The sequence below is a fragment of the Pan troglodytes genome, chromosome 1 (genome assembly GCF_028858775.2).
Source record: "Pan troglodytes isolate AG18354 chromosome 1, NHGRI_mPanTro3-v2.0_pri, whole genome shotgun sequence".
Taxonomy (NCBI): Eukaryota; Metazoa; Chordata; class Mammalia; order Primates; family Hominidae; genus Pan; species Pan troglodytes.
Genome location: NC_072398.2, coordinates 212,834,912 through 212,859,434, shown reverse-complemented (window position 1 = coordinate 212,859,434; position 24,523 = coordinate 212,834,912). Strand labels below are relative to the sequence as shown.

General features: G+C 49.9%; 1 protein-coding gene across 4 annotated transcripts in view; it reads left to right on the top strand.

The window, feature by feature from the left end:
• IGSF21 (immunoglobin superfamily member 21) overlaps positions 1–24,523 on the top strand; it is a 273,368-nt gene that overhangs the window by 237,727 nt on the left and 11,118 nt on the right. For all 4 annotated transcript variants that reach the window (XM_063804624.1, XM_003307834.7, XM_054679931.2 and 1 more), the window contains 2 exons: positions 19,304–19,419; positions 22,412–22,886. In XM_063804624.1, coding sequence (XP_063660694.1) covers positions 19,304–19,419; positions 22,412–22,886 — 591 coding nt within the window. The remainder of the gene's footprint in view (positions 1–19,303; positions 19,420–22,411; positions 22,887–24,523) is intronic.

The following is a 24,523-nucleotide window of genomic DNA, read 5'->3' as shown; positions in this document are numbered from 1 at the left end:
AGGGTCTCTTTCTGTTGGTCAGGCTGGAAGAACCTCTTTTGACTTGGGAAGAAGAATACTCTATACCTCCAAGTGAGCTAAGGAGATCTGAGGGCTGAGGGCAGACCTCACCCCTCTCAGAGGTCTGCTGATCTCCTGTAGGCCTCAGCACAACAGAAGTAACACCACTGTGCTTCTCTGGGGGACAGCAATGGGAAAGCAGAGTTCAGTTTGCAGAATCCCCTTTCAAGAAGGCTGTCTGTGCACAGGACAGCTGTGGGGGAAGTGGGGCTTCTTCCAAGCAAAGCCGCCATACAATGGTGTGTATGGTGGTCCAAGGGGCAGGGTAGGTCAGTGGAGGGAGGCTGCCAGTCTGAGATCCCTGGGAAATCCCCAGAAAGTCAAGATTTAGAGCCTCAGCTACCTCCTTTCCCAGGATGTCTGCTGGGTGGAAAATGATCAGCTCCTTCCTCTGTCTTAGAGCCTGAGTGGATGAACCACCTGCCAGACTTGGGCTAATTACATTAACAGGCTCCAGGCGATTACTGTGGCCACAGACTCCAGGGAGCCAGGCTGCTGCTCCACAGGGGAAGCGAGGAGGCTGCAGAGGGAGGCATGGGCTGGCTGGGATCCAGGCCAGAGCTGCAGAGAATTCCCAGAGCACTGAGGGGGAGGAGGTATGAACACGAGCTTCCACCTCTTACCCCAGAAACCCCCAGGGTCTGAGGACCAGGCTGGGGCTACTCTTATTCCCCAAGCAAAAGCCTGGACAAGCCCATTCCCAAGCCCTCTCCCTCTGCCTGCACCCCTTCTTACCAGTCTGGGTGAGTGACATGCAGATGCCCAGCCCCTCCAAACTAGAAAAGGTGGAGGCTAGATAATCCCCCACTGGAGAATGATCTCTCTAGTAAATTAGCTTGACCATAAATGGAGTTTACTTCCTTAGAGAGTTGAGGAGTGGCTAAGGGTATGGGCTTTGGATTCAGACATGACTTTTCTACCAGGTTCTGCAACTAATAGTAATAAAAGTGGTTAATGTTTGCTTGTTTTTTTATTTATTTATTTGAGACAGAGTCTCACTCTGTCGCCCAGGCTGGGGTGCAGTGGTGCAGTCTTAGCTCAATGCAACCTCCACCTCCTGAGTTCAAGCCATCCTTGTGCCTCAGCCTCCTGAGTAGCCAGGATTATAGGCGCGTACTACCACGTCCAGCTAATTTTTGTATTTTTAGTAGAGACATGTTTCTCCATGTTGGCCAGGCTGGTCTTGAACTCCTGACCTCAGATGATCCAACTACTTCGGCCTCCCAAGTTGCTGGGATTACAGGCGTGAGCCACCGCACCCGGCTATGGTTAATGTTTATTGAGCATTTACTATATACCAGGGACTGTTCTGCTTAACACCTGCTATATCATTTATAACAGCCTTCTAAGGTCGATTCTGTGATTACTTTATCCATTTGACAAATGTGAAAACTGAGGGGTTATAAAATGTGCCCAAGGACACAGAACTAGAATTCAAACCCAGGCAGGCTGCCTGCCAAGCACAGGGACCCAGCCACTATGCTCCCCCACCTCTCACTGGAATGTGGCTTTTGAAAGTTTATTTCATTTCCCTAGACCTCAGTGTCCCTTTTTGCTGAATGGGGGTTACAGTAGCACCTGTTGGGGCATGAAATGTAACAGACAAGTGAAGGGCTGTGTCCGTAGCTCACAGTGAGTGCTCTGGAGGAGGAAAGCTGTTCTTACTTCCTACGTATTTGGCTTCAACCCTCACCCTGTAAATGTCAGTGGAGCTGAGGGTAGGGTCAGAACTATGAGAAGTGACAATGGCCCTGTGGGAGCTCTCAAAGCCAGGCAGTGACATCTGTGGCCTCCCACCCTGGGTGCTGGCAAAGGTGGTCAGGAAAGAGGATGCAGCCAGCAGCCCGGAGTCCAATCACACGCCCTCCACTGTCTTGCTGTGGCTTTTCCTTTCCAAGCCTCAGTTTCCTCTTCTGGAAACTGAAGGTAATCATGCTTTTTACCCTATGGGCTGTCTCAAGGAATGAATAAGATGGCATGTTTGGGCGTACAGGAAGTGCTTGGCCCAGATGCTGGCATCATTGTTAGGACAGGGCAGGAAGTTCGAAGAACAGAGACGATAGGAGCCAACTTAGGACAATAAATGCAGTGGCCAGACATAAGAGGCCTTTCCAAGCAGAAGCCACAGGACATGGGGACCAATTGGAAAGATGGGAACAGATGTGGAGACACGGCGGACCTGGCACTGGATGGAGATGGTCCTCTGAGAAGGTTCCAATGCAACCACATGATCTCACTTAGCAGCCAGCGACCGCAGAAAATGGGCCACTGGGGTGGAGAGGCCAGGGCCTACGGACCTCTACAGGCCTCCTCCCTGCCAGCCAGAGCTTCTGAGAAGGGCAGCAGAATGAGAAGTGGGGGGCCTGAGACAGCTGGCTGTGCTGAGCTACCACAAGCTGGCTGGAGTGGGGGCTGCAGCCCACAGGACTGAGGCGGGAGTGGTCAGGGGCCCCTGAGCTGGATGTGAGCATGTTCAGAGATGGGACACTGTCGTCTTGAGTGCCTGGACCTGGTCAGGGAGCTGGAGGAAGGACACCCATGCTGCTCGCCTGCCTGCCACGGGCCTCCCAGCCAGCTGAGGTCACCAGCTGAGTGCCAGTTGAGAGAGGGGCCAGACAGATGGGTTTGGGGCTCGGAGGAGCATTTTGAAGCTAACTGGGTCATCTAGCAAGAACGGTCACTTCCCAGCATCAGCCCCAAAGGTCCAAGCCTGCTGACTGCCTCCTGGACAGGCTTCTAGAACCCTCCCTCCCTCCCTGTCTGAACACAGTTCTGCAAAGAAGTGCCCTTGACCATAGCCCACCCTCACCCAGAAACAGGCCCAGCTCATTCCATCAGCTGTTCCTCTAATCCCCCTACAGCCTGCAGGGCAGAGCCTGTGGTGCCTCAGTATGAGTGCCCACAGAGGTCAGGAGACATGCCCACTGTCCCACAGCAGTGAGTGGCGCTGAGATTGGAGCTCAGGTCTTCTGGGACCAGAGCCCTTGACGTTCCCACTCCATGAAGCTGTCAGGAAAACAGAGGGACATCCACCTCTCTGAGTGTGGGACAATGTGGTAGCCATATGGACCTCTGGATCAAGGGCCTCCCAACAGTCCTGGAATTCAGTGGGGTGGGGATCTGTATCCCCATTTTACAGAGAAGAAAACTGAGTCTGCTAATAAAAGGAAGGCTAGAGTTTGAATCTAAATATTCTGATTGCCACTCTCCTTCCGTGGGGATCTGAGGCCCTGAGCTCGGGAGGGAAGCGAGGCCTTTGAAACCTCTGACCCATTATTGTGACTGGATGAAGCAGACAACCCAGTCAAGCAGCACACAGTTTTTGGTGCATCTTGTCCCTGGGGAATAGAGCTAGCAGATTATAATCAGCCTCTCTCCAAGGGAACTCGGAGCCTAGGGTGGAAACAGACCACTTGCTCATTCGTTTCTCATGCTTACAAATCCTTTGATTCAAGCAATATTTGTGAGCACCTACTGTGCACCTGCTGTTGGGGGAGCACTGAGAGAGTCCCATCTCCCTCAAGGTAGCTATACAACTTAGAAATTCATTTTGATATAGGACAGCCAGGATACAGTCTAATAGCAATGAATTTTTCAGTTATAAGGTACCAAATGTTGCTCCAGGCACTTAAATATATAAATTCATTTAATCCTCACAATCCTTAGGAGATGGGTATTTCTAGTATTCTTATTTTAATAAATGAAGAAATTGAGACCCAGAGAGGTTAAGTAACTTGCCCAAGGTCACACAGTGAGTAAGTGGCAGCGTTTGTTTTCAAACCCAGATTGCCTGGCTTGGGAGCTTCTCTACAGCCTCTCATGAGATGGCCCATTGAGCCCTCCTGAGCCAACTGAAGGGATTCATCTGCTTCTGGAATTATCTAGGCAGGTGTCTGAAGCCCCCTGGGGCCCTCACCAACTCCCTGGACCTTCTGTGTCTCACATACCAGGGCTCCCCTCTTGTTGCAGAGTCAGATCAGCTTCAGCCTCCCAGGCCCCGCCAGAGCAGGCCTGCAGGTGCATCATTAAACCTTGACAAGTGTGAGGTCAGTACGATGCTTTATCCTCTCCACCCCTGGGAGCTGGATTTAGTGGCTCCAGCAGAAGGTAAACTTCCCCTCCCTGGAACAGGCCCTTTAATTACTAGTGATATGTGGCTGTTGAAACTGCAGTGCCTCGGGCCCAGTGATTTAAGGGGCAGGCAGGAAGTGGAAGTTACAGGTGTTAACAGCTGTATCAGGAGCTGGGAGAGCAGGGATCACAGCCTGAGGAGGCTATAGCTGCCTCTGGAGGAATGCTGCTCACAGGCACTCTTAGGGAGAGAGAGGTGATCCTACTGCCTCAGGTACAGGTACAGAAAGGGAGACTGAGGCCAGGATCACACTGCAAGTCGGCTTGGTCTGAAGCTCAGCAGCCCTGAATTTGCTGCCAACTTGCAGTGAATCCCTGGACTCAGTTTCCCCATCTGCATATGAGAAGCTCATGTGCTGTAGAGAAGCTCCCAAGCCAAGCAATCTGGTTTGAAAACCAACTCTGAGGCAGGAAGACTTCACTCACTCCCTAGGAGCAATAATCACAATAATTTTCATAACAAAAGCTAGCACTGATTGAGTGCTCACTGAGTGCCAGGCATTATACTAAGTTCTTTAAGAGCTTTCTTTGGTTTAATTCTCACAACAGCTACTGAGGTGGTCATTCTTGTTATTCCCATTTTTACAGAAGAGGAAACTGAGGCTCAGAGAGAAGAAGCAACTTACCCAAGACCCCGTGACTTAGGGAGTGACCAAATGGAGTGTCCAAGCCCCTCTCTCTGAAGCCAGAGCTTGGCCTCTCTGCTCTGGGACTTAAGGTCCAGTGTTGGCCCTCAAGGAGTCCATGAATGATGGGTGAGAGAGAGAAGGGCACAGGTTTCCAGAATTCCAGCAGAAGAAAAATAAGGATGATGGGGGAGGACTAGGGTGCAAGCTAAGAGATGAGGAAGGAGGGAGTCCTTCCTCCAGAGGAGGGCATCAGGAAGGCTTCATGGAGGAGGTGGCATGGAGCTGGGCCTAGCAGGCTGGTGAAGAGATAGGACAGGAGGCGCTGCAGGCAGAAGGAGCTCTATAGGCAACAATGAGGGGCAGAAAAGCATGGCAAGAGGGGGCACCCCTGCATGGCAGGAACCCAAGGCATGAGAAGGGGCAGGGAGTAACATATCATCACAACAGCACTCACCACAACAGCAATCACCACAACAACACGCACCACAACAACAATCACAACAACACTCACCACAACAGCACTCACCACAACACTCACCACAACAACACTCACCACAACACTCACCACAACACTCACCACAACACTCACCACAACAACAATCACAACACTCACCACAACAACAATCACAACACTCACCACAACAACACTCACCACAACAACACTCACCACAACAACAATCACAACAACACTCACCACAACAACACTCACCACAACAACACTCACCACAACAGCAATCGCCACAACAATCACAACAATCACCACAACAGCAATCACCACAACAATCACAACAACACTCACCACAACAGCAATCACCACAACAACAATCACAACAACACTCACCACAACAGCACTCAGCACAACAGCAATCACAAGAACAATCACCACAACAATCACAACAATACTCACAACACTCACCACAACAGCACTCACCACAACAGCAATCACCACAACAATCACAACAGCACTCACCACAACAACAATCACAACAATCACCACAACAGCAATCACCACAACAACAATCGCAACAACAATCACCACAACAGCAATCACCACAACAATCACAACAATCACCACAACAACAATCACAACAACACTCACCACAACAGCACTCACCACAACAGCAATCACCATAACAACAATCACCACAACAATCACAACACTCACCACAACACTCACCACAACAACACTCACCACAACAACAATCACCACAACACTCACCACAACAGCAATCACAACACTCACCACAACAACACTCACCACAACAATCACCACAACAGCAATCACAACAACACTCACCACAACAACACTCACCACAACAACAATCACCACAACAGCAATCACAACAACACTCACCACAATAATCACCACAACAGCAATCACAACAACACTCACCACAACAACAACCACCACAACAGCAATCACAACAACACTCACCACAACAACACTCACCACAACAATCACCACAACAGCAATCACAACAACACTCACCACAACAATCACCACAACAATCACCGCAACAATCACCACAACAGCAATCACAACACTCACCACAACAACACTCACAACAACAATCACCACAACAATCACCACAACAGCAATCACAACAACACTCACCACAACAGCAATCACAACAACACTCACAACACTCACCACAACAACAATCACAACAGCAATTACAACAGCAACACTCACCACAACACTCACCACAACAACAATCACCACAACAATCAGCACAACACTCACAACAACAACACTCACCACAACAACAATCACAACAGCAATCACAACAACAGCAATCACAACAACACTCACCACAACAACACTCACAACAACAATCACCACAACAGCAATCACAACAACACTCACCACAACAATCACCACAACAACAATCACCACAACAACACTCACAACAGCACTCACAACTACACTCACCACAATGACACTCACGACACTCACCACAACGACACTCACTACAATGACACTCACCACAACGACACTCACCACAACACTCACCACAACACTCACCACAGCAACACTCACCACAACAACACTCACCACAGCTGACATTTATTCATCACTTGGCAGGTGCCAGGTGTGGGTCTACATACTTTACGTAGTGCTCACAAGATCCCTAGAAAGTAGATCTTATGATGATCCCATTTCACTGATGAGGAAACTAGCCAAGCGCAGTGTGGCTCATTCCTGTAATCCTAGCACTTTGGAAGGCCGATATGGGATGATCTCTTGAGCCCAGAAGTTCAAGACCAGCTTGGACAACATAGGGAGACCCCATCTCTTAAAAAAAAACAACAAAAAAAACCTAAATTACAAAAATAACAAATCACACGACGAAAATGAGGTGCAGCAGGGATAAGTGGCTTGCCAAGGTTACCCAGCTGGTAGGTGTCCAAAGCACGATACAATCGTCAGCCCTGGCCCTGAGCCCATGGAAGGTCCAATGCTGTGCCCAGTCCTGAGGAAGCAGTGGGTGGTGAGGAAAGGGCCCTCGCTCCTCCAGGCTGTCACGGTCCCTGCTCACCCACTGTCCACTTGGCTTGGCCACAGGCAGAGAGGGAAGGAGAGACCCTGAATCCAGTGCCATCCATCCACTGGATATGGGGAGCCCATGGCCAGGATGCCTCAAGAGCCAGACGAGCCAGGGGACGCTCCCTGCAGTAGCCTGTGGGTGGGGAGCAGGAGTGAGGGTGGAGAGAGTATTTCCTAGGGAACAAAAGTGCATTCGAGGTCCCAATACCTGGGTCAGGGCAAGGCCAAGGGAAGAGGCCTCAGGCACTGGGTCTCTGAGACACCCTCACTCTCAATCAAGCCCTGCCACCCTGGCCAGAAGTTGTGTTCCTTTGGGAATGAGGCCTTGATCTGCCTCACCAAGCTCTTTACAAAAATGCAATCCAAGAGATATTCAATCAAGCAAACGCAGTTCAATGTTCATTGCAGAACCTGAGTGATGGGTGCATGAATGTTCATTGTACAATTACTTGAACTGTTTGGTAGGTTTGGAAATTTGCAGAGTCCAATGTCAAGGAGAAAAAAAATGCATCCCCCTCCCACAAAAAAATCCCCCTCCCACAAAACGCCCTTCTCTAGAGCTCCTCCCCACTCACCCACCTCATCTCCCCTGGAAATTGCTTTATGAGGAGCAAGCGGCAAGAATGATTTACTTGCTCTCTGACTCGGGAAATCAGTCCTAAAATGCTGATAGGACAGGAAAAGACGTGGCCACAGAGCCCCCCGGGAAATCTCCCGCTTGAAGGAAGGCTCTGAGCCAGGCCTTGAGTGCGGTGGGGGGTAGGGGCTCTGCAGGGAGATCGGCAGGCGTGGCCCAGTGGTGCTGGGAGTGGTCCAGAGACTGGGAGTGGCTCAGAGCACTGAGCTGTGCAAACACATGAGGCCTTCTTACCACTGCCACATTTAGAGGACACGTGGGCCCTTCGACACCTTGTTCTGCACCTCTAACTGTCTGGATGAGGAAACCGAGACCCAGGGAGGGGGAAATGACGGCCATGTCACAGAGAAAGTCCACGGCAACGCTGAGACGGAATCTTCAGCCCCCTGACTCTCGGTTGACACCTTTTCCCCAGACACAATAATAAACTAAAAAAGCCGTAACAACTAGAATTGCCTTTCTGCTCGCTAAGCGGCAGTACTTCATTCCCCACCCTCGCATGAGACAGCCACCCGTGCCATCTTCATTCTATGGGTGGGGGGGTAGGGGTGGGCAGGAAGCCATCAATGGACTCAAGGACACACCGCTTCTAAGCAGAAGGGCTGTGACCTCGGAGCCAGGTTTCCCAGGCCCTAGGCCTTCAAGGCCAGGGTTAAGTTCTGTTCTAAGCCTCAGAAAGCCAAGGCCTGTACACGGTTTTCCTGGAAGGGACAGAGGTTTTGCACGCTGGGGGAAGATGAAGAGGGGTCTGCCCAGAGCCTCCAAGTCCAGCCCACTGCTCTCTGGGGGGAGGACGGACGAGCAACAGCTTATAAGGAGCTGGTGCTCTGCTACTGGCCAGTTCTTGAATGTGCCTCCCTACCTGCCTCCCCAAGCTTCCGTGGGCTTCCAGAGGCTTCTCTCATAAAGCTGCAAGTATGGTACCTGGTGAAATTGCCCGTGTGTGTAATACTCACCTCTCAGATATATTGAAAACATCCCCCAAATTGGCTAGCTTTGCTGCTATTTAAAACAGATTCACGTTACACCCCATAGATTTCATCTCTGCCGACACGGCACCTGTCGTGGGGCTTAAACACATTCTCTCTATTGCCACATAAACTACAGAGCGGAGGCAGTTGCAGGCAGCGGCCACCCACAGGCTGCGGGGCAGGCTGCTTCCAGCCAGCAAAACTCCAGGAGCAGAGAGGATCTGCATGGGCCTAGAGGCCTAGGGGGCCAATCAGAAAACTGGAGACATTGACAAGTAGCCAATCAAGCCGTAAGTAGAAAGTTGCACCGGTTGTGGGGAGTGGAGCTTTGGGGATTTGAAGCCCTTTGATCCAATCAGCGTATAAGGCCAGGGAGGCTCCAGAGGGTTCTCCCCTGTGCCCCTCTGCTGAGGCCTGGGGTAGCCTGGCTAAGGTTCTCCAATTCCCCCAAGCCTTTCGTTTTCTATCAGTAATCATCTTCACTACTGTTTACTGATCACCTACTATGAACCAAGCCCTTAGTTCACATAATTTAGTGGTTCTTAGGACCCTAATTTAGAGATGCACCAACTGAAGCTTACATAGATTAAAGCAGCGGTCCACATATTTGAACTTGGATTAGAATCTCAGGGCTTGTGAAAACTCAGGGTGGGGACTGCTGGACCCCACCCCATCCCAGGTTGGGCAGGTCTGGAATGGGGATCAAGGATTTGCGTTTCTAATAAGCTCCCAGGTGATTTGGATGCTGGTGGTCCAGGGAACACACTTGGAGAACCACCAGGTTAAGGGACTAGTCTTAAAAATAGTGCTATAATACAAATCTAGATCCAACACAAGACGTCTGTGGCTGCCCACCACCCCTTTCTTTACAGGTGTGCGGCATTTTATTTCTCCACCAGCAATAGCCTCAGTTGGGTCCGCTCTGCCGGGCTTCACTGATTCACTGCCTAGAAGGCTGCCTTCCCTGTCTGCAGCATCCCCAGAGCAGCCAGCCAGAGCCTCCAGTTGGGGCTGTTAATTTTATCTTCTACCACTGCAAAAGCACAACAGCTGGCAGGGGAGGGGCAAGGCAGGTGAGCGGGTGCTTCCAGGCACCTCCCTGCAGAGCAGAGGCGGTGTGGGTGGATGATGCCTGCAGCCACTGGGATCCTTCATGAACCCGCTCCACTCAGAACGGCCCCCATCTCAGATTCCGGCAATGACCTGGACCCCGGGCCCCCCACCCCTCGCCACTGCACCAAGCACAGGAGCTCCCATGGCCGCTTTCAAGTTTGGGGGTGGGGCTAGATTCAGCTCAGCAGCTGCCACATAAAAGGGCCCATTGCAGCCCATATAAGCACAGACGCAGCGTTTATCTCTCCTGTCACTGATGGCGGCTCCATTTGGGGGCTTTTTGTTGTTGCTTTTTTTTTCCCCTTGGCTGCTGTTACTACTCAGTTCAATATTTAATTTTCCCATAAACCAAAGAGTTGCACTTTTTTTTCCCTCTCTCTTTTTCTTGCCGGGGACTCCCTTCCACTGGTGGGATCTGTCTCTTCGGGTCTCTGCTGGGAGAGAGGGGCTTAGGATGGGGCTGGAGATTTCAGCCCTTCCAACTTGGGCAGGGATTGGAGGGAAGGATGCCTGGGCCCTTCCCTCCAATCCATTCACTCATTCACTTGGAAAATATGTATTGAGCAAATCCTGGTGTGCCAGGCTCTTGGGTGCGGCCGCAGGTAAGAAGCCTTCCCTGACCTCGTGTTGCTTACATTCTAGTGAGGGTATCGGAGGAAAAGAGATGTGTGTGAACCAATATGTGAGATAATTATACACTGTGAGGTGCTCTGTGAAGAAAATATACAAAATGCTGGGGCCCCAAACAAAAGAGAGCTTAGCTTAGATTGAGGGGTGACATTTGAGCTGAGACTTCTTGAAAGTCCTGACAAGGCTCAGCCAGGCTAAAAAGCTGAGTGAAAGACTTCAAACAGGGGAAGCTGCACATGCAAAGGCCCTGTGGCTGGAAAGAGCTGAGTGTGTTCATAGACTCAAAGAGAAAAATGTCTCAGTGTGTTTGGCACATGGTGATGGGAGGGTAAGTATTGGTCAAGGTGTAAAGGTTGGAGAAGGGAGCAAGGTCTACAGCACTGCAGGGTCTTCTGGAATTTTCTTCCACAGATGGGCTATGTGCTTTCCTGTGCTGGGAGAAATGAAGGAAACAAACAGACAGTGAAATTGAACTCCTATTGCATGGCTGGTCGACACTAGCTCTGAGGCTAGGTGGAAGAAAGACAAAGCTCCAACTTCCAGGGAACACGCACTCTAGTGGGGAGACAGACATTGACCCACAACAGAATAACAAGTAGCAAGGAGTATGAAAAGCACAAGGTGCTCCAGGCACCCAGAGGACAGGCTCTAACCCTGTCTGGAAAAACCTGGGAAGGCTGCCTGGAGAAGGCAACATCTGAGGCCAGCCTTAAAGGATGAGGTGGAGGTAATTAGCAGAAGGCCCAGTGTGTGCAGGGCACAGAGGAGATGAGCAAAGTGAAGAGGGAACCACAGGCAGCTCAGCATTGCTGAAGCAGGGAGGGCTTCCCAGAGGAGGTCTCTTTTGAGCAGGTTCTTGAAGGAGCAGAGAGACAGGCTGGTGGAGATGATGGGGAAGAAACTAAGATGTGTGGAACCAAAAGAAAAAAAGAAAGAAAGAAATTAAAGTAGGGAACATGGAGGGACATTTATATTCATGGACACTTTTATATTAAGAAGGTGGTTTTCTTCTTTTGTGAAATATGGTGTAATGACTAAGAGCTGATTGAAAAGGAAGGCAGTCAATAGAGCAGGCATGCTGAGAGGAAAGAATGGATTTTTTTGCAAACAATATAATTTTGAACTTGTCTCTCCCCTCCCCCATCCCTCCCCCAAACCTAATTGATTACCACCCCATGATGAATGACACTGGGAGCCAGAGTGTGCTAAGCACCTTCGTAGAGTGGTACCCAAGGAGCTGGAGAGATTTTCCCTTCCTCGAGACAATGGTTACTCCTGGGAGGGAAAGAAATTCCCCTATACATTGTTCTCAGCCAAGAGAGGGGCGTGGGCCATTGGAGAGATAATATAATTAAAGCTTTCCTGTTTGCTCAGCACTTTGCTATCCTTACAGAAGGTTTATGTTTATTTTCCATTTGCTTCTCATCTCAAAAACCCTGGAAGCTGAGAGGCTGGCAGGGTATATCTTATTGAACTCATTTGATAGATGGGAAGACTGATGACCACAGGCATCAACTGATTTGCCCAAAGTTCTATGAGATGTTGGGAGCAGAGCCTGGGCTAGAACCTTGGTCTGACTCTGTTAGAGCCAGCACCCTGGGAGAAGTGGGAGCGGACCTCATGGAAGAGTATTTAACTCTAGTACCCACAGTTTGACACAGGCGTGGGGCAGATTTCCCTCTCCAACAATTCTGAGATTTATATCAGATCAGGTTTGTGTTCCCAAATTTCAAAGGCCACGGGATGATTTACAGAGCAAAGAGGAGCTGCTGCATTGTCTCCGAAGTGAGTTATAATGACCAAAATAAAGTTCTGCTTTCAAGATAAAGACAGGCAATATTTCAGAGTTAATTTCATAAAACTGATCATCCAACCATTACCTCCCTGTGTCGATGTTAACTGTTGAGTCTAAAATAACTTCAACTCCTGCCTCCCTTGGTGGCCATGGAACAGGAGTGATGGAGGTTGGCTGTGACATGCAGCTGTGTCAGATGGGAAGCCACTTTACCTTTCCCGATGCTAGAAAAAATTATTCATGGAAACTTCTAGCAGCAATTCTCTCCCCTTAAGGCACAGTAAAAAAAAAACTAGAAAGTCAACTGGTTTGATTGGGGGTGGGGGCAGGGATCAGTGGATTTAAGGGAGTTTTATGGTGGTACCCTTGGTTGATCATCATGGTGGACTTATAGAATAGGGTCGGCCTTTCCTACTGCCCAGGTCTGGTGTTACACAAGTGGAATAATGTGTCTGTAAGTGGTTTGTAAATTATGAAACTCTGCCCATGTCTAGACTCTTTTTTTTTTCTTTTTTTTTTTTTGAGACGGAGTTTCGCTCTTGTTACCCAGGCTGCAGTGCAATGGCACAGTCTCGGCTCACTGCAACCTCCGCCTTCCGGGTTCAAGCGATTCTCCTGCCTCATCCTTCTGAGTAGCTGGGATTATAAGCATGTGCCACCACACCCAGCTAATTGCGTATTTTTAGTAGAGACATGGTTTCTCCATGTTGGCCAGGCTGGTCTTGAACTCCTGGCCTCACGTGATCTACTTTCCTCGGCCTCCCAGAGTTTTGGGATTACGGGCGTCAGCCCCTGCACCTGGCCTAGATTCTTACTATTACTACTACAACTACGACTACTGTTTATTCTTCCCCAAGCAAAATATGCCTGCTTGGTGTCTCTTCACCTTAGAAGGGCCATTTCAGATGAATGGTGCTGATGAGTGTGATGAGTGTGTTTACTCACCCACCCCCACCACACACACCCCAGAGAGCATTGCACTGCCACAGGCATTTCAGAAAACACAGCCCCAAAGTCCACAAAAATGAGGCACTGTTGGTGGGAGCACTGGACATCATTGTCTACAGGTGATAACAGAAGAGTGGGAGGGAGATTGGTGAGCCAGGGGTCTTCGTTGATGATTCTTTGCCACCTGGATCTCCTGTGAATACAGTGGGACACAGGCAGGTGGCCTCACCTTACACTGCTCATTCTGTTACCTGACTTTATATTTGGGATTATTCTTGCCCAGGAAGTCATGTAGAGTTGATATCTGTGTTCACAGCTGATCTTTCACCTTTGATTGAACACTTCCTGGGGCATGGGATCTATCCCAGGCATAGGACACATAAAAAGCTGCTGGCTTTTGACCTTGGCCAGAGACTGTAACAGTGATGGGAATGGCGATGAGAATGGAGATGGTATTGGGGTTGGGGATGGGATGGAAACAGAAATGAGAATTGAGTTGGAGATGAGGATAGAGATGTGATAGAGATTAAGTGTGGGGACAGGAATAGAAGTGGTGATGGGAATGGAGGTGGGATAGAGATGGGGAGGAGATGGAGTTGAAGTTGGTTGTGAGATGGAGACAGAAATGAGGAGAGAATAGGGGATGGAGATTGAGGATGGGGAGGGATGGAAATGGAGCTGAATGTGAGGATAGAGACAGAGATGAGAATGGAGATGGAGAGGGGGTGGGGATAGAAATAGGAATGGAGATGAGGATGGGGAAGGGGATGTGGATGCGGATGGGATGGAGATAGAGATAGAGGTGGAGATGGGCATGGGGTAAAGATAAGAATAGAGAAGGAGACTGAGATGGGGATGGGGATAAAGATGGGGGAAGAGATGGAGACGGTGATGGGAGTGGGGTTGGGGATGGGGGTAGATATGGGTTTGGAGATGAAGATGGGGTTGGGGATGGTGATAAAAACTGGGAAGGAGATGGAGATGAAGATGGAGTGGGGATGAGGGTGGAAATGGGGATAAAGATAAGGAAGGAGATGAAGATGGAGATGGGGATGGGGATATGGATGAATTGGGGAAAGGGATGGGGATGAGGATGAGGGTAGGGATGAGGATGAGGGTAGGAATGGGGATGGGGATGGGAATGGAGATGAGGGATGAGGTGGGGATGGGGATGGGAATGAGGTGGAGGAGCAGGTGGAGAGGGGGAGTGGGGTGGGAGTAGGAATATAAAAGGGGAAGCCTAAGTGAAGGAAGGCTTTTATTGGGCTATGAAACTGGCTTTTATTGGGCTATGCAGGCAGGAATGCCATACTTGGTCAAGAGAAGGGAAAAAGAAAAATAGAAAAGAAGAGGGCGATGCTAATAGTGACGTGAAGAGTGAAGCATCTGTCAGGAGCCAGGGACTCCTGGATGGAGACGGCTCCCTGACTGCCGGCACTCAGAGCCCTCCACCAGGAGACAGGAGGTGAGATGCAGAGTGACATTTTCCTAGGACTCACTGATGGGAGTATATTGATGGGGAGGGTGTGGGAAGCCTGAGCTGTCCATGCTGATGTTAACAGCTCTGCTATGTCATCGTCCATACAACTGAAATCTGTTATTGTCTTATGAGCTTGATTAACTGTACATATTGCTAATATAACGAGGGATGGAAACACAGCTCCAACCAGGGTCTGTGTGGGTGGTGCGTGTGACTTAGGTGCAGATCTCCAGAGAGAGAGGGTGTGTGTGTGTGTGTGTGTGTGTGTGTGTGTGTGTGTGTGTGTGAATGTTTAGGGGGGTGAAGGGTGTAAGCGCCATGCTGTGCAAAAACCCTAGCCAGGATTTGGAAGGCTAGGGGCCATTCCAGGCTCTGCCACTGACTTAGGGTATGATTGTAGCCAAACCTGTGCCTCTCTCTGATCTCAGTTTGCTTACTTATAAAATGGAAAGTCTAGACCAGAGTTGTCCAAGAGAAATATAATGTAAAGTACATATGTCACTGTAAGTTTTCTAATAACCGCATTAAGATAAGTTTAAAAAAGAAAAGGTGAAATTGATTCTAGTAATATATTTATTAAACCCAATATATCCAAAATATTATCATGTCAATATGTTATCAATATATCTTACGCTCTTCTTAAAAAATTAAGACTTCTGTTTTACACTTACAGCACATGTGAACTTGAACAAACCACATTTCAGGTGCTCCCCAGCCACATGGGGTGAGTGGCTGCTCTACGAGACAGCCCGAATCTAGGGCATTTTCTGATCTCCTTACTAAACTGTGAATGCTCCAAAGGTACGACCATGTTTTATTCTCCCAGTCCTTAGCAAGGAGGCTCAAATAAGAATGTTAGTAAATCACACTGACAATAAGCACAGCTGATATGTATTGGGTGCACTTTCAAAACACTTTGCAGGCACTACATTACTGAATCTTCACAAGTACCTTATAATTCCATTTTTCAGATCAGGAAACCAGGTTCAGAGAGGTTAAGTAACTTGCCCAAGGTCACACAGCCAGTAAGTGGTACAGCTGATCTTTGAAATCTGGCTAGTCTGATCTAGAACCCACCTCCTTAGCCATTGTCCTATACCACCTCCCTTATTTATAGTCATACACTAATTAAAATTGCTACCCTGCATTGCAGGTAACTTACATGTGCCATCACATTTACTCTTCAAAGCAAACCTCTTAGAAGCCAGGCATAGTGGCTCACACCTGTAATCCCAACACTTTGGGAGGCTAAGTTGGGAGGATCGTTTGAGGCCAGGAATTCAAGACCAGCTTGGACAACATAGCAAGACCCTAGCTCTACAAAACATAAAACAAAAAACAAAAAACAAACAAACAAAAAAAACAGGCGTGGTGGCACACAACTGTGGTCCCAGCTACTTGAGAGGCTGAGGCAGGACAATTGATCACTTGAGCCCAGGAGGTCAAGGCTGCCGTGAGCCATGATTGTGCCACTTCACTCCAGCCTGGGTAACAGAGTGAGACCCTGCCTCAAAAAACACAAAAAAAAAAGAAAAAGAAAAGAAAGAGAGAGAGAGAGAGAGAGAGAGAAAGAGAAAGAAAAGAAAGAAAGAAAGAAAGAAAGAGAAAGACAGAAAGAAAGAAAGACAGAAAGAAAGAAAGAGAAAGAAAGAAAGAAAGAAAGAAAGAAAGAAAGAAAGAAAGAAAGAAAGAAAGAAAGAAAGAAAGAAAGAAAGGGAAGGAAGGAAAGGAAGGAAGGAAGGAAAGGAAGGAAGGAAGGAAAAGCAATCCTCTCCTCTCAGGAAGGTTCTAGGTGTCTGATCTCTGTTTGCTCAGTGAAGATAAGAAAGAATGAATGAGTGATTTTAAAGGAGTCACCTGCCTGGTTCTGAGCCTCTAGGATTCTTGGAGTGTATCCTGATACCTATTCACCTGCCATCACGAGCCATGCCAGAGTTTTATGCTAAGCTCTAACTGCAGAGGTCACTGATCTTTGGGGTAACTGAGTAACTAGAGCCACCCACAGCATCAGTTCCTGATGGAATTTGATTATAAGGCATCCATGGAAGGTAAGTGAATGTTCCTGGTGGTTCAAATGTGTACATACACCTAAAGGCACCAATAGATACAAGCTCCCTTTTTCTTCCCAAAGGTCGAGGTGGCTCAGCTTCATGTCAGAGGCTGGGCTCTGGAGTCAGACTGCCTGAGTTCAAATCCTGGCTCTTCCTCATACTGGCACCGTGAGTGAGTCTGAGCAAGTTGCTTCACCTCTTAATTTTCCCCATCTGTAAAATGGGAATAAATAAACCCAGCCTGTAGACTGATGGTGAAGACAGAAAGAATGCACACATGTTAAGGACTCAGAACAGGTCCTGATTCCTAAGAGTTAGCCGTTGTGGATTCTTGTGTGGGATCCAGGTTTTCGGTTGAGTTTTGGAAAGGTTAGATTGCAGAATCTGCAATTTCTAGGTAATTGACGTGTTCTGCTGTATTTTTCCCTTCTCGGAATTCCTATCCCGCTTACCATCTGTTTTATGCGATCTTACGCTTAATTACAATTCTCCAACTATTGTTCTCCCATTGTTTTCTGTGTGCTCTGCTTCTCTTGCTGACAGCATGGGTTGGCTCCCTGAATGAATGAATGACTTATACCTGATTTCATTTCACTAGGCCTTGAAATAGAGTTGCCCGTGTGTCTGTCGCCCCCACCTGACTGTGAACTTTGCAATGCTTCACCTGTTTCATCATTGGGCACCTCCTGGCAGCACCTGGCATTGTTCCCGGCACCTAGTAGGTGTCAGGAAATGTTTGTCGAATTTAATTAAACTTAACTAGAGTAAAAACCCCCTGAAGGAAGGAAAGGCCCATACCTCTTTATTTTCTCTGCTTCCCTCCCTGTGCGTGTCCCAAGGCTGGGTAAATCAGAACTGACAGCTTTTCCCAAGTGAGGCTCTAAGATTCTGGCTCCTGTCCTGCTGATTATGAGGAGGTTAGGGAAATAATAGCAGAAATCACAATAATAGCAAATTCCTACCATATGCTAAGCATTTTCATATGCATTAGCTAGTTTTGTCCTGCAAAAATGTCTGCCAAGTATTAATATTATTCCCATTTAGCAAATTGGGGGACTGAGGCTCACAGTTTTGGTGACTTGCCCAAGCACGTGGAGGTGGTGGCGACCGAGCTGAGATTCAGATCCAAGTGTGCCTGATGGCCCAGTCCCTGCCCCTTGCGATGCCCCACGGTGTCTGCGAGCAAGGGTTTTGACAAACCAGCCAGGGGCAGTGGGTGAGGAGAGAAGAGAGGTTGATTGGGTGGGAGGGGTGGCCAACAAAAATAAGCCAACTTCCAGAAAGGATGGAAGGAAAGACTCCTGGCCACAAATAGCTGTCCAGCTGCCCCCATCCAAGTGTACGGTACCATCCTCCCCAGCTGAAATTCCCACTCTGTTTTCAGTCTCTTCCAAATGCAAGTCAGATGATGTCACTGCTCTCACTGAAAACCTTCAGTGGCTCCCCATTGCTCTCAGGATAAAGAAGAAAAACCCATAACCTGTGCTTTAAAGATAAATCAGCCCTCTGGGGGCTAGGGCAGAGGAAGGGGGGAAAAGGCCCCAAAGTATAGCAGTTGCTGTTTTTTGTGATGTGAAGATACTCACTGTGACAAGTTACAAACAGTTAACCGCTGGTTCATAAAATTCCTGAAAATGTCACAACCTGCTCCAGCATGCCAGTTCAAGTCATAATCCCCCTGACAGCACGCCACATGCTCTGTGCCCTGCTCATATGCCCAGCCCCGCTGGGCACCACAGTCCCCCTGGCCTGCCCCGCTCTCTCCTGGCCAAACTACTGCCGGGCTCTGGCACAAAAATAATCCAGGCATGGTGGCACACACCTGTGGTCCCAGCTACTTGAGAGGCTGGGAATCTCAGGGCTTGTTAAAACTCAAGGTGTTAAAACTCAAAGCTCCTTCTACGTGCCACGCTGTCTCCCACCCACTCTTGTGACCTCAGATCACGGCAGCAATGTGGCTGCTTCAGCAGCATCTGCCCAGAACTCCCAGGCTCGGGCAGAGTCCCCTCAACACACTGATGCCTCCAGGGATCTGATGCACTTCACACTTTGATCTGTGCCATCTCTTGATTCCTGTGTGTCTTCTACACTAAACTGTAAGCTCCAGGAGGGGAGGGCTCTTGTCTATATTCCCAGCAAGGACATCTTCCTCACTGTAGTGGATGCCAATGGCACCCCCTGGAGTTTGGCAACACCTACCCTCCCCCACCCCGGCACCCAGCATGGACGTGGCCCATCTTAGGTCATCAGTGAACTCTTCCTGAATCTCCCAGTTGAGCCCTTGTCTTCCTGTGCTTCCTTTTGGGGCAGCTCCTCCCACCTCCATTGAAGTGGTGGCTGCTGACACACCAGCCCCCTTCAGCCGCTACCAAGCCCAGAACTTCACGCTGGTCTGCATCGTGTCTGGAGGAAAACCAGCACCCATGGTGAGTACCCCTGGAGTGCCCAGCTCCTTCCTATCTGCCGGACCACCCTGCTTCGGGGCTGGTCCAGCTGCAGGTGTCTCCACTGTGCCTGGAAAGGGAGTGGTTGGCCAGGGCTGACTCTGTCCCCATCTGCCTTGGTCTGATCCCGTTTACCCATTGGACTGGCCCAGGCATCCATGTGCCCCTGTTGCTACCCGTCTCCCCATGCTGAGAACCCCCACTCCTCCTGGAGACAAAGTCCTAGAACTTCACAGCAGGAGCAGCCTTTCGGGGAACCCAAGACCCAGCATGCCTGACCCCAGTTATTGAGTCCCACGGAGACAAATGAAAGGGGGCCCCGAGAGGAAAAGGGGCTTGTCCCAAGTCACCATGGCACTCCTGACAGAGCTGGGTCTCAAGTCCGTGTCTCAAGCTCCAGGTTCACTGGCATTCCCAGGAGCCCACATGATCAGCAGGAAGCCCATCTGAAAGGAGGGACAGGATGGAAGGGCGAGAAGGAAGGGAGAAAGGGAGGGAAGAGAGAGGAAATTCCTTTTTGACCAACTTATTAGACCCAACGTAGTTTCTTTGATATTTGTCAGTGCAGTTCACGAGATTTTTTATGACCTCTTGAAGGGGGTGGGGCAGGAGGTGCAGCGTCCAGAGAGCTGGGGTCCTGGCCCTGCTGTACTCACTGAACAACCATGAGCAGGAAATGCCCCCTCCCCACTTCTCCCTCTGTTTCTGCAAGGAAGTTTAGAGGGCTGGACAATATTTGTTTTTCAGCTTTTTTAGTAGCACCAGGACCCTTTTGGTCTAAATGATATACAGGGAAGCCTCATATATATGACATTTAAAAGTGAAGAGAGGCCAAGTCACTCTCATTGCACCTGAAGCACCTCTTTAGAACCCGTAGGCTTCCATGAAACCCATTTGGAGAAAGTTTGGGCTACGTACCCTTTCAATTTTGACATTTTATAATACTTTGGGTCTTGATCCTGTGAGTTTCGCACAGTACTAGGATTTAGCAAGGTGTGGAGCTAGAGCAATGGGTACATAGGATTACAGTTCAAGACGGGAGCCAAATGGTTCCCCTCATTCCAGACCCAATTGTCTCCCAGGCATGGTCCAATTGTGCGGCCTTGGGAATCTAGGCCAGCCCTGCCTTGGGACCTGGGGCAGGCTGGTAAATGGGTCTGTAGAGGTCCAGGACAGGGCAGTAAGCAGGTGCACAGAGACACAGGTGGGGCAGCGGGCAGGGTCACAGGGATGCAGAGATACAGGTGAGGCAGTGGGCAGGGATGCAGAGACACAGGTGGGACAGCGGGCAAGGGCACAGAGACATAGGTGAGGCAGTGGGCAGGGGAGTAGAGACACAGGTGGGGCAGTGGGCAGGGGCACAGAGGCACAGGTGGGGCAGTGGACAGAGGTGCAGAGGCACAGATGGGGCAATGGGCAGGGGCACAGAAGCACAGGTGAGGCAGTGGGCAGAGGTGCCAAGACACAGGTGGGGTGGTGGGCAGGGGAGTAGAGACACAGGTGAGGCGGTGGGTAGAGGTGCAGAGGCACAGGTGGGATTGTGGGCAGAGGAGTAGAGACACAGGTGGGGCACTGGGCAGGGGCACAGAGACACAGGTGGGGTGGTGGGCAGGGGAACAGAGACAAGCCTCAGTCCCTAGGAAGTGGACCCAAAAAGGTAGCTTCAAAGCCAGTTGCTGAAAGCAGGACATGACCCCAGATTTTCCCCTTTGGAGGCCATAGACAGGTCCAGTCTCCCTAAAATCAGGAAAGCTGTTTTTTTCTCACAGAGAAAAAGTCCTTTCCTGAAAGGCACAAAGAAAGGCTTTTCACAGCCCAGGGGCTGCAGGAAGACCCCTCCTACCCAGCCTGTCTGCCTGCCCCAACATTTGCGACACGGCAATAAAATATTCAGATATAGACATGCAAAAGAACCTCATCTCCCCAAATCCCAGGCATCTTATGTTTGCCTGAGACATCAGAACTTTAAAGTAATTCTTTGATATAAATTACAAACCTGCATTTAAAGCACTTTTCAAAAAGAAAAAAGGAAAGAAGAAAATAAATGGGGGGGAAAAAACCAGCGCAGGCTATCATGTGCAGAAGAGATTCTTTGTTGGCATTACAAACTCCGACAAAAATCCTACATTTCATACCCCCATCCCCTCCCACCTCCTTCACCCCCCTGCAGTCCCTCCCTCCACACACTTTCCTTCTGCTCCCCCACCTGTGTCCCAGAGAGCTGCATCCCACTCTTCCCTCTCCCGCCCCCCTATCGATTTATTTATCAGATTTATTAAAAATACATCCAATCCCCTCAGGACTCTGGGCACATGTACCAAAATAAAAAGACAGCAAATTAAATTAAATGCCGCCTCACAAAACTTGAGTTCCCCATTAGCAGAGAAAGTGAGGAGATGTTTGCTCTCACCTCATCCCCACACCTAGCTTCCTCCCACACATGCACCTGTTTTCTGCCTTCCATCTCCAAAACGCACATGCACGGAGATTCTTTCTTCCCTCATCCTCTCCCAACGTCTCACTTAATCCCCGGTGCCTTCCATTTTTCCCTCATCCCCAGGCCCTCCCTGAGTGGGCATGGACCACACCCTTGGACCCCAGGTGGTTGCCATGGTGTAGGCCAAAGTCCCCATTTCCCACGTGGTTCCACTGATGCACCCAACAGCCCCATGAAGCAGGTGTCTTATTCTTCTCTTGACAAGTGAAGAAACTGAGGCTCAAAAAACCTCATCAGTTGGTAAATGATGGGATTGGGCTAAGCCTCTGCCCCAAGGGCCTGCATGTGTTCCCATTGTACCACACTGGCTCATAGTTCTTGGGGGTGTTGAAGGGAAAAGAGTGGGGTGAGGGCTACTGTCTAGACTACTACGCTCTGGAAGAACTGGCATCCTGTGCCCAGTTCATCGGAGAACCCACTGGGAGGTTGAAGTTAGTAGCACAAAATCATTTTCCCACACCCTCCTTACAATGGCAGGTTTATTTCAAACGAGATGGGGAACCAATCGACGCAGTGCCCCTGTCAGAGCCACCAGCTGCGAGCTCCGGCCCCCTACAGGACAGCAGGCCCTTCGGCAGCCTTCTGCACCGTGACCTGGATGACACCAAGATGCAGAAGTCACTGTCCCTCCTGGACGCCGAGAACCGGGGTGGGCGACCCTACACGGAGCGCCCCTCCCGTGGCCTGACCCCAGATCCCAACATCCTCCTCCAGCCAACCACAGAGAACATACCAGAGACGGTCGTGAGCCGTGAGTTCCCCCGCTGGGTCCACAGCGCCGAGCCCACCTACTTCCTGCGCCACAGCCGCACCCCGAGCAGTGACGGCACTGTGGAAGTACGTGCCCTGCTCACCTGGACCCTCAACCCACAGATCGACAACGAGGCCCTCTTCAGCTGCGAGGTCAAGCACCCAGCTCTGTCAATGCCCATGCAGGCAGAGGTCACGCTGGGTAAGACTTGGTAGGGGCCCTTCTGTAGAGCCCTTGCAGACCTGGGTGTGGGGAGAGCCTTGGAATAGTGTTCCTGGGCTGAGGACAGCCATGGAGAGGCGGAGGAGATGGAGCAAACTGGAGTCAGGATGAGCACAAATGGTAGAGTCAGGTTCTTAGGGAGGTTTGCTGAGCTGGACTGGAGAAGATGGGAGGTACCCACAGGCCAAGGTAGTTTGCTGGGTTGAGCCAAGAACATGAGAGGTCAGAAGAGTTTGCTGGATAGGGTCAGGGACACAGGAGATCAGGGGAGGTCAGAGGAGTTCCTGGATTAGATCAGGAACATGGGAGGTCTGGGAGGTCTTCTGGAAGGGTCAGAAACAAGAGATTGAGGAGATTTGCTGGGTTGGGTCAGGAACATGAAAGGTTGGGGAAAAGCAAGGGAGTCACTGGGCTGGGTCAGCAACATGAGAGGTCAGGGAGTTTGCACAGCCCAGATAAAAAAGATGGAAAGTCAGAGAAATATGCCGGATTGGTGTTAAAAACAGGGGAGGTTTTCTAGGTCAAAAGTGGAACCAGGACGTTTGCTGGGTAAATAAAGTATACACAAGAGTCGGGTTTCTTCAGGAAGGGTTGCTGAGTCAAGTCAGAAGCATAGAAGGTCAGCGTGAAGACCAGGGGAGGTCAAGATTTTTCGAGTCAGCCTCAGGAGCACAAGAGATCAGGGGACATTTGTCGGGTCAAGGGGAGGAACCTTGAGGTCATGGCATGCTCAGGGGAGTTTTCTACAACATAGGTGGGAACATGGGAGGTGACAGGGAGATTTTCTGGATTGCATATGAGCCCAGTGAGCTCAGAGGACAGTTGCTGCATAAGGGTTGCAAACCTGGGAGGTTGCAGGCTTGCTGGATCAGGTTCGGGAATTCTGAAAGTCATAGGAATTTTTGCCAGGTTGGGGTCAGGAACACATAGGACATGGAAGGATATCACTCCGGCTTACACTTTTAAGTACAATGAAAACCCTGTCATCTGTGGTATGTGGGAGGCAGGCAAAGAGGACACTGGCTGCCCAGAGCCATCTCAGCCCAAGAATCCAATCCCTGTCCATGATCTGCTCCTCTCCCCACAGAGCACCAACCCAGGGATCCCCAAAGCGGTTCCCTGGTAACTCACTCCCTTCCCCTTATACTGGTCCTCCCCACTGACTCAGGGCAGGGAAAGGGGAGATGTGGAATCTTCGCTGCTGAAAATATACAAGACTCATCTCCAGTTGTTTGTATGGACTGGGTGGGCGAGGGCAGGGGATGGGCACGATGACCTGTGCTTGTCCTTTGCCCTATGTCCTTTGAACCTTGATTTGCAGCCCCCAGCAGCTCCTCCCTGAGCCCGAGATGCCTGGGCTCATACTCCAAAACTCCTGTAGTGTTCAGGGGCTGCCTGGAGCAGTCCACAGCCTCTAACCCAGGCCACTCATGACCAAGGACTGAGAGCAGTAACTGACAAGAATTAGGACTGCAGCTTGTGTCAGGTGTTCTAGAGAGCTTCTGTTTCAGCTGGACCATCAGAAAACCCAACACCTCCTCAGTATCAAATACCAAAGAAAAGGATTTCTTGTACGGATAGTATGTACTATGTGCCAGGAACATCTGCAAGGATTC